The 10666-nt window shown below is 44.0% G+C and overlaps 1 protein-coding gene across 1 annotated transcript in view; it reads right to left on the bottom strand.

Annotated features, from left to right (window-relative positions):
* Positions 1-808: 808 nt before the first annotated feature.
* The window catches only part of SRP68 (signal recognition particle 68), a 12290-nt gene continuing 2432 nt past the window's right edge, over positions 809-10666 (bottom strand). Inside the window, exons 4-15 of the mRNA XM_005424561.2 lie at positions 10553-10635; positions 10216-10325; positions 9799-9881; positions 9412-9552; positions 5891-5989; positions 5553-5617; positions 5111-5270; positions 4288-4382; positions 3942-4071; positions 3440-3515; positions 2554-2606; positions 809-2140 (exon numbers count right to left, since the gene is read on the bottom strand). Of these exons, the coding sequence (XP_005424618.1) occupies positions 1913-2140; positions 2554-2606; positions 3440-3515; positions 3942-4071; positions 4288-4382; positions 5111-5270; positions 5553-5617; positions 5891-5989; positions 9412-9552; positions 9799-9881; positions 10216-10325; positions 10553-10635 (1323 nt within the window). The 3' untranslated portion in view covers positions 809-1912. The remainder of the gene's footprint in view (positions 2141-2553; positions 2607-3439; positions 3516-3941; positions 4072-4287; positions 4383-5110; positions 5271-5552; positions 5618-5890; positions 5990-9411; positions 9553-9798; positions 9882-10215; positions 10326-10552; positions 10636-10666) is intronic.

Below are 10666 nucleotides of genomic sequence, written 5' to 3'. Positions count from 1 at the left end.
TTTCAAATTCCTTATCTGCGTTCAACTCATCAGTTCCCTGTCAAAAGACGTTTGGCAGAAAGAGGCCAATTGCTCTTATGTTTTTGTAACTGTAACTAGAAAGTGGCCACAGGAGTTTCCCTGGAATCAATCCAGGCACAACACAGAGCCGTGGAAGGAAAGCAGAGTTTGGTGCAAACCAAAGGAGAACACTGCTGTGACTTGATCCAAAAGCCGAGAAGAGCAGCTCAGCTGGACACAGGGACCAGGTGAGCCTGGTCATTGTGGGCTTAAAAAGAAATGGGCTGTAAGGGGAAGAGAAAGCTGCCAGTCAAGACCAAGTTTTCTAGAAATTGCCATCTGATGAATAATCTTCCACATTTCTTTCACCTGTACACCTCCCTTTCTTCTGTAAAATGCCCCTGGAATCCAGAGGCAAAGGGAACTGGCTATAACACCAGAAATTCCCATTTTGTTTCCATGTTGCAGAATTTAAATACAAACAAGAAGTTCCTCCTCCCACTCCCACCTCTTTTTCAGAAGAGCACACAGTTCTTCTGTACTTCAAGAACTCACAAATCAGATCGAACTGAACAAAGTGAACATTCATATTAAAATAATGGGAATTGTTCATTCCCCCCATTCATCTGACATGCACCTTGCAAGGAAAATTCCCATTACAACAAAAGCCCAATAATTCAAAATGGTCCTTCTGTTTCCAACCTCTACTCCAATGCCTACAAAAGGAGAAAAAACACAAAGTCCAGACAACCAGAACAAACTCTTGCTTCACCTACCCGGACAGGCTGAGTGAAAACCCACACAGTGCTGGTGGAATCTTCCAAATGCTTTATTTAGGAACAGTTCTGCCCATGTGCTGTGGGTTTTTTTCATACTGAATTGATCACAATTATGAAATTATCTGCACTTTCAAAGTGCCCATCCCCGTGGCACCTGAGTGCTTTATAAAAAACGCTGTCTGGCATGACAGATGAATTATCACTCACAAACCTACTGGTCTGCTGTTCCTTATCCCTCATTTCATGTGTAGCTACTGACCAGGGACAAGAAACAAAGCAACAGATGAACTCCAGAAAAAGATCATCTTGTTTTCAGGCAAGGTTTAGATCAGAGACAAAACAAACACCAAGAGACCCAACTTCCCAAGAAGAGCAAGTAGCTATTGCTAAAGCCACCCATGAAGCTATTTTCCCAGGAAAATACTTTCAGGAATAGGTTCTATACTGTATGTAGGTATCTAATGAAGTGTGTGTATGAATAAAGAAGGGTGCTATCGGCCCAGAATACAAATTCACCACCACAACAGGAGTAACCATCAATATTTGATGTTTGCCATCCTTATTGATAAGGAAAGAAGCTCTATTTTGTCTTTCAGAATGTTACATTCTTAAAAAATATAGACTTCTGGGTTGAAAGGGAAGGAGAAGTTGCTGCCTTGGCTACTGTTCCACAGCCATTGTGTGGAAGCCTCACCTTGCTGGTTTAGCTCTGCATCTACTTCTGCCTCTATTTCCCAATTACACGCCAATTTCTAGATCAAAAAACCAAATAACAGTGTAAAATTATGGGACAGAGGCAGGAATCAAATTGTATCTATGCCCTGGTCCATGGTGAGTAAATGTGTACCAACCCTGGAGAGGCCACTGATCACAAAACTTCTCCAAGCAGAAAGGAATTTCTCTGTGCTCCAGGTTATCTTCAGCTATTTATAGTGTATGTTTGTTTCTGAGTAATTGTTTGTCTTTAATACACTGGGAGAGAATGTGTGTGCACAGACATGAACACAGGACACAGGGGAGAAGATGGTAAAACTTCCCTCTCTTGGTTTCAGGTGCAGGTATTTGTGTCCTAGAACCTCTTGGAGCTTCTCCTTCAATACAGAATAAAACCTCTGTTCCTCTGGGGGTCCTGGTTAACTTTTGAATCCAAAAATGCCCTTTATATATCCTGTGAGGCCACTCTTGGCCTTCTGCTCCACCTTGTCCTCCAGAGGTGGGAAAGCAACATGGTTAAGGGCCAGGTCAAAGAACAAGGGTTTGCATGGAATGGGCTGGAATCCTGGTGGGAAGTGCACGAGGCTGACTTGCTTGCTGACCAGGGAAGGATCCAGGCAGAAAGTCTCAAACCGTTCTGAGAGAGGCTGCAAGAGATCAAGGCAGGGACACAAATTAAATCCCAGTCACGTCAAAATGGTCAAACATCAAACAGGACTGAGCAGCAACTGAGACAAGAGAAGTTCAAGCTCCCTTGTGAGGCCTCCGGGGACTCTGAAAATGATTTAACCTCCTGTCAAAGCACAGACGCAGGATCTCTGGAAAACCCTCCCATGTGCAGGGAGAAAGCCAAATAAAGCAAGGTGCCACACTGGGAGCTGCATCTGCCTCCCAGCTCCTACCCCAGCACCCAGCCTAATAAAATCTCCTAAATACACCAGTCATGACTAAATCTTGACCAATGTGACATTTCTTGTGTTGTGAGGACACTCAGGTAGCAGGATGAAGGTGATGGTCATTAAGAGCACAGCTGGAATTTGCCTGAGCTCCTGGCTCTTACCTTGCCATCCTTGACCTGAGATGGAGACTCAGTCTCATGAGGATCATTTGCATCTGCAAAATTGAACAAAAGGGGGTAAGAATAACAGGCTTGACCTTGGTGTAGAGTAAGATTGTCTCAGGAAGCAGCTATGCTCCAATCTTAGCCATGATCCTTGCTCTCTGGGATACACAGGACAACATTTTCAGTAGAATCAACTTGATTTCTAGAGTAAGCACCACACACACTCATCTACAGCCAACACAGCCCTGCAGTGGTGGAGCTTCTCCTTCACACTGTCATGAGAAGGTCTGGAAAGCAGCACAGACTTGGAGTGAAGCACATAACAAAAGATTATGAGAACACCCCGGGGTGGGGGGTCTATTAAAGCAACATTCAGGCAATAAAGGAGGCACCACACTCCTTGTCCTGGATTCCCAGCAGCAGGCACAGCAAAAACAGCAGCCCAAGAAATCACAAAGTTCATCCATCCCCCAGAGTTCTGTGGGCCAGGCTGACACTGACAGAGAGAACATCACTGCTCTCCCTCGTCTTAGATCACCCAACCAGGCAAAACTGGGATGAGTAAGGCCAAAGTGTCTGCAGCAAAAAATGAAACACTGAACTGTTCTTTGCAGGCTTCCAAAATGGGTGCACATCCCCAGGAAGGGTTTTAATATCTCTGGGCAGGGAGCAAGATGCCAATGTCCAGCCACTGCCTGCTGACCTGCACCACACACAGCTAGAAGCAGCCAGAACTGGGGGAAAAGTACTTTTCCAAAGCTTGAGTGAATGGTGATGGAAAAACCTTTGGAACTTCAGAAATGAAATAAAAGGAATGGAATAGCTGCAGGGGCTTTAGTCAAGATACATTAGAGCAGAGCTCTAGTATAGCTCTGTTACTCACCTAAAATAGCTGCTGCTTGCAAGGAATACTTCTCTGCATTGACTTGAGTGATGAGATCCTGAACATCAGGCAGCTCCTAGAGCATTAAAGAAAATTATTTCTGAGAGCCTGAAATGTGCCAGTCTAAGAGTCAGAGCAAAGGTAAGAACTAAGACAGAGTAAGAACTAAGAAATTAACTCCTACTATTGATAAGCTTTCCCAGAAGGAGAAAAGCTACAGCACTGTGCTTCAGGCACTACAGAAGTTGTATAAGAGAAAATGCACAGGTGAGAAAAAGTGGTAAATTGTTTTGGAGTCAGTGCAAGTCTGTCCCTCCTCCAAGTGGGGAGCTGAATTGTTCCCATGTCACTAGAAAGTCTCTGCTATAATGAACATTACCCTTTTCCCGAGTTAGAGATCGGTCTTGAACTAAAATGGCCTGGCACCTAATTAATAATATTAATAATAAATAGTGGGACAGAGCTGCTTCATAAAACTTCAGCTTCAGGACTGGGCTCTTACCTTCAGGCTGTTCCTGTGAGCTCCAGCTCCCGACTGAACCTCGCGGGCGTATTTAAGCACCCTCTCGTACAGCACAAGGGCTTCACTCCACTTCTTCACCAGGACATAGGACTGGGCAATGAAGAAACACCTGCAACAGTCAAGAGAGCAGTCCTGATGTGTTTGTTGTCCACAGCTTTTGCCAACTGAAATGACTGGCAATAGGAGATATCCTATTTTCCCTTTAGGAACTGTCTCAAAGGACAGAGGAAACTGCATCAAAGGCCTGCACAGCACACAGAGCTGTGGAATTAAACTTCTGAAGGTGTTACATGTGCTAAAGAAAACCTGGCTGTTTCTCAGTCACCTGTAAGCTTTGTACACGAGTGTCTTCAATCCAATCTCCTTTTGGAAGTTCTTGTCCTCCTCTAGGCCAGGAAGTTGTGTCAGTTCCACAAGGTTCTGTGCAAAAGAGATAATAATAAATGCAGGCATTGCCTTCCTCTGGAATCTGCTGGTCTAAGAGAAAGCTGACCCTTCTGACAAGTCAACAGAACACTCCCAAGAAAATAGTTTCCAGTTTTCTAATCATCAGTTTTCTAACCTTGTGAAGGACTCTCATTGAAACTTGTGCAAGTTGCCCTCAGGACAGACTTCCTGACACAAACAGGAATTAGGACAAAGACTCCTTAAATTTCACATGAACTAATTCTTCCATAAGGCATTTCCCTCTCCCATTCACAACTGCTTCAGCCACAGGCTCCCTCAGTTAACTGCAAAATTATGGGAGAAATGGAGAACCTGCTTATGCAGAACAAGTATTTTTAGCTGCTACTTTCCCTGGCCAGCAGAAACTGAGGCAGCTCTAAGGGTGCTGCACAAGAGCCAGAAAGACTATTTTAAAACTTTATTAGAGTGCACAACAAAGGACACCCAGTCAAGCAGCAAGTTCTGCTCATAACTGAAAGAGATTTTTTGTGTTTCATGCAGATGTTGAACATCTTTGAGGTACTTGAAGGTACTCAGCTACTCTTCAGACTTCACGGTAGCTCACTTACAGTGCTGTATTTCTGCAATAACCTTTTGTAACACTCAGATTTCCTACCCATGCGCATCCTGTTTGTCCTAAGCACACAGTTAGTGTGTTCTCTGGCTGGGCTGGAGAGCTGGATGTGTTTCCTCAGCAGTACCTGCAGGATGATGTCGTAGAGGCGGATGAGGTCCTGCGGCCGCGGCGAGCGCTTGCCGTCCTCGTCGGAGCGCTGCTGCTGCAGCAGGGCCTTCTGCAGGGACTTGGCCATGCTCTCGTTGCGCTTGATGGCCGTGGACAGCTTGATGTAGGTCAAATAACTGCCAGAATAAAAGGAGAAATCCCATCAGCACTGTCAGAGCTACTCAGATATTGCTCTGTGTTCTGAACTGGTGGCGGAAAAACATCTGGGAGGTCAACATGAGAGTCTGGAGTGAAATGTTTACAAAGCTCCCTGAATCAGATCCTTATCTGTACAGTCATCCTTTGGGATCCCAGAGGCCCAGAACAAAAACCCATAAAATAAAACCAAACAAAATAAAATCTTGACATAAGAACATGGCTCCTTCACACTAGCACTGGCAGCAATGTTTGCCTATTACCTGTGTAAGTACTGGATGTTGGACACCTTCCCAGAATCATTTTCCAGAGAGTGTTCTCGCTGCTTCTGTGGGCAATGGAGACAAAACACTGCATGATTTACTTAAAACTGGCAGCCAAGGGATGAAAAATACAGAACAACTCAGGGTTTGGGTAAGCCATGGAAGGAAGACTTATAGGCAAAAGAGGGAGGACTTCTCACTGCTATTCCCCCACTCCAGCTCTGAAGAGAGTAAATTCAAATTTTGCAGCTCTTTATTAAAGAAATCCCAGCAAGCTGAACACTAAACCACTCCCAAGTGGGTGTCATTGGAAGTAGAAACTGGTGTTTGCTGCTTACCTGGTCAGGTTTCAATTCTTCCCGAACAGCCTGAATGGCATCTCTGCACTCACTGAGTAAAGACTCAAACAAACGTTCCTTTGTCTCCTCATTTTCTGCCTAAGAGCAAAGCAGATTCAAGAAATCAGAATTTTTTGTATGATGCATGAATTAACTGAGGAAATTAAACAAAGTTTCTCCCAAATTATGTCTTTAAGGTCCATGGATAGTTAGAACTCCAATCTGTGCCTGCCTGCAACATATTCTTGGGGGAAATCTGCCAGAAATCTTGGGGAATGGGGTCTGTGCTGAGAACTGAACAGCAGTGAAGGCCTAGCAGACACAGCTCATGGCCTCATTCCTACACCAGTTACCTTCCTTCCCAGCAACTCCATTCCCTCCTGGATGGCACCTGCACTGCCCCCTGAGCTGAGGCTGGACTGCACTGTGGGAAAGGCCCAGCAACACAAGAGCTGAGCAGTCCTGAACTGGCAAACTACCAATGCAGACAGCTCTTGTTATGCTGATTTAATGTTCCCATGTGGTAAGAACATGCAGATGATTATCTTTTCTCCACTCCCACTCCAGCAATGCTCACAGTGGCAATAACTTGCTTGTTTGAAGCATCTTTCACAGTAACCCCATATTTCAGCAGCAGGAGTGACCGAGTGCTTTTCTGCTGTCACCATAAGTTTTGTTTAAAAAAAAAATTTAAAAAAAAGTGAAGCAGCTTTTGGCCTTCTGCCCCAAAACCAGAACTTGAAAACAACTTTAAAAAACAAGTTGAAGCCTGATCTCTGCCTAATTTATTGGCATATCGTGTACCCAATTAAACAAGCTCCCAAACCGAAACTCAGCCTTTATTCAGATGCTGAGAAGGAAACCAGGTGGAGATTACAAGACTTTCAATGATTCAGTAAGAAAAAGCTACTCAGAAGCAAACCTCAGCCTCAGTGATTGAAGGAAAATTCAAGAGCACCAGCACCATGTTCTGCCACTCTCATCTCATGTAACAGTGTAAGATGAGCTTTGCTGCAATAAATTTGCAATTGTCAAAATGAATACAAAAATGTCTAAAACCATGCTCACTTGTTCATTTATTGTACAGCTCTACAGTCTCTGCCTCTCTAAGCTGCAATAAATTTGCAATTGTCAAAATTAATAAAAAAATTGGTCTAAAACCATGCTCACTTGTTAATCTACTGCACAGCTCTACAGTCTCTGCCTCTCCACTTCCCACATTCACAAACCCAATCAGGAATGTTATTTTTACTCCCTCACAAAACCTCAGGTATCCTGCGATGGAGGCGTTTTTTTGAGTTTGGGATTTTTTTTGTTTTTAATTTAAGATTTGCTGTGAGAATTTTTAAGGTGGGACTGGCTCCTGAGAATAACCAGAGACAAGTCTGACTGCATTCTCAACCTCACCCAGAGCAGCACAGCAATTTCACTGTAAGCACAAAAATGAAAACAGACACGGCCAGATCATCATTCAGGCACAAAGAGGGCAAGGGCTGGGCCCTGCAATGAAACAAAGGCTTTCCTTTCCAAGCAAAAACTCCTTGAGCTGATTCTGTGCATAAATCAGAACACATGTTCTGATTTGGGAGATATCAGATTATAGGACTGAGACACAAGTGCTACAGCTGGTGATTCAACTGTCCTGACAGAACTGCACAGGTTCATCTTAGAGGGTTCATGGAAACCAATCCACTGAACCCAATCCCAAAAATGTGGAGTGCTCAGCTGTCAGATTTTCTTTGGTCTAAACCACTGTCTAACATCTCTGACAGTTATTAACACCCATTTTTGCTGCAATCCAGAGATGAGAATCCTTGAGGCAATAGCAGCTAGGAGCACACCTGTGTCATGCTGCCCTGCAGCCTTGTCACTTCTGCCTGGTGAGAGGCACTGGGCCCTCACAGTCACACCTTCAAATCCACAAAAGGACTGACATAAGCAATTTTAAACCTGGATTTCTATTTCAGTTTGGCTTATTTATTCTGTTCCTCCCATCACCAATAAGGCACCAAAGGCAACAGTATAATTGCATTGGGAGACTCCATTTTTACACAAAACAGACTGGTTTTACTTCTAATTAAAACCTGCAGAGCACTGCTGTCATGTCAGGGTTTCAGCTCAGTGAAGATGAGCAGAAAGGTGCCAAAGATCCCAGGAAGCACAATTCATTCACCTGAAGCTGGACTGCCCATCACAGCTGACACAACTGCAGAACTGCTGCCAAAAAGGCAAGTTTTAGCCCTCTGGGAATGTAAACAGTGCTGCTGCAATGCTCAGCTCTCATCAGTCCACTCAACTCTGTTTAGTGAGAGCTTCCCAGGAATGCAAAGCAAGATTAGAACAAATTCAGGCTGTTCTGCCACTACTTTAGAGAGCAACTAAACTGAGGAAGTCCAACTGTCAGCAGGATGGAAGTTAAATGAGGGAACTCTTGAGCTGTACTTCCACCTGCTGGCCACACTTATGTGCGTCCTGAAACCAAATCCATTCAGCAACATCCAATTCCTAATATTATGGGTAACACTCGGGTTTCCCACCCAGCCACATCCTGTTTATCCTAATCACACTCCTCTCACCACTGTCCCCTGCTCTGGTCTTAAACCTCTGCAGGGTTTTTGTTTTATCATTTCTGTTTTTATTTACCATTATTATTCTCCTGGTGATAAAAGGTTTTTAATGCTGCAAAATCCCCATTTTTAGTGGCAAGAGTTATTACTGAAGATCCTTTCACTGTCTTTAAAACTCTGAGTGTACATGCAGCCACTGAAAAGCAGGATACCTCCTCTGGTCACCACTTCCAAGGAAAAAACTACAAGTGGAAAATTTGACTACAATACTAAAGACAGGAATTGTATGTGCCACTGCAAGTTCCAGTGAGCTGGACTTCAATGATCCTTGTGAGTCCTTTCCAACTCAGGATATACCATGATTCTATAAAGTGTTTCAGAACCATTACATGTGAAATTGATTTACATCCTGACATTTATTAATCCACTTCCTGCTTTTGAAGATTTCCATAAGTCAATAAGAGAATGGAATAGATCTCATAGCACCTGCTACACCTGGCAAATGGCTATTTGCTGCTGAAGAAAACATGGTCAATATGTATCTTCATTTTGGCTACTCTGAAGTTGGAGCATTTGAGCAAGATGCTTAAAGAAATTAGAAGAGTAATTCAAAACCAGTTACTCTTAAAAATGTAACCTTCATTTCCAAGTGATGCACTAATAATAATGGTTATCACCCTGCTGCTGCAAGGCAGCCCAGAATGTTCCAAGGAGCAGGAATACTCAGAACAGATCTCCCAGACTACTCCACTCAGCAGACTGTGAGAGCTATCCCCAGCCAACACTTCAGCTTTGGGTTATAATCAGTATTCCCCCACTTTTACCTTCAGCTTTCCAGCCCCAAGTTTGAAAAAAAAAATGAAATTCTCAAAAGCTTTTAGTTCAGGTGCCAGGTATTGCACAGAAGGAAACAGGATGGTTGGAAAGGCAGGATGGAGAGGGCTGCTGGGTTACCTGAGCAATTGCTGCCTCGTTGTCAGCCAGCCCCAGCAGGAAGATCCTCACTTTGTCAATCTTCACTGGCACAGTTCTCCCTCTCCACTCCACCTCACTCATCGTGGCTGCCTGCTTTGCCCGAGTCTGGGTGATCAGTGCCTGCACAGAACACACTGAGCTTAGGAGCTTGAACTTACAGGGATGCAAAACTGAACCTCCTGAATTCATGTTACACTTGACTACTTTGAAATCAAAGGGCATTTTGGGAAAGTGTTGTTTCCACAGAGCCCTTGTTTGCTTGATCACTTCTGTTCCATTCTGGCTCTTGAATGGTTTGCTGCAGCAATATTCATGCTCAGCACAATAATAATGAATATTTCAAGCTGAGGCATGCAAATAAATTACCTCCAGTTTTTCTGCAAGAAGACCTTCAGTGCCACCAGACCTCAGTCTCATCTGCATCAACTCATTCATGGCAGACTGGTCACCTGAGAGAATCAACAAATTGAGATCACATTTCCATTTGACTTCAAAATCACTTTCATATACAAAAACTAATCATTAGATTTTACACTGGCAATTTAGGGACAAGCTTGCAACTTTATTCTGATTTCATAGGCAAGCTACCACAAACTGTTATTCTGTCTTTCTACACATAACCACGGGTGCTGTTGCAAAATGAGGCCCTTTCTGCATTGCTAAACTGTCCCAATACACAAGCAGAATTTGCCCAGAATATTATGGCCTCAGTGTCACTTAGACCAGGGTTTAACTAAATGAATATTGCTTTCCTGGGAACAGATGAGGCCCCCCTTCCCTTACCAATGTTGTAGGCACAGTAGCGGATGTTGGGTGAGATCTCCTCCACACGCTGGTTATACAGCACAGCTTGTTCTTCTGTGAAAGCATTGGCCAGCTTTTCATAGATGGTCCTACAGCAAAGGACAAATGTTAGCACTGCAGTGTGTGTCACTTGTGAGGTGCTATCCTAAGGGAACAGCTTGTGTCTGTGCTCTGGAGGATGCTATTTCTTCAGCAGCACCTCCCAGTTAAGCACAATTAACAATGCACAGAGTTAGTTATGTTAGTTTAGTTATGTACATAACTAAAGTGATCCAGCACTATTTCCTGAAGGAAGCTGGTGAAGTCAGGGACTCACTTGCACTTGTTGAAAGCCTCCATTGCTGCCTTCCACTCCTGGTGCTCGAAGCGAAGCATGCCGGTGAGGTAAGCCATGTACGCCTGCACACAGAGCGAGGGCAAGGTCACTTCC

This window comes from Geospiza fortis, unplaced genomic scaffold, assembly GCF_000277835.1.
Source record: "Geospiza fortis unplaced genomic scaffold, GeoFor_1.0 scaffold244, whole genome shotgun sequence".
NCBI lineage: Eukaryota > Metazoa > Chordata > Aves > Passeriformes > Thraupidae > Geospiza > Geospiza fortis.
The sequence above is the reverse complement of the archived record's forward strand: the minus strand, read 5'-3'. Positions and strand labels throughout refer to the sequence as shown.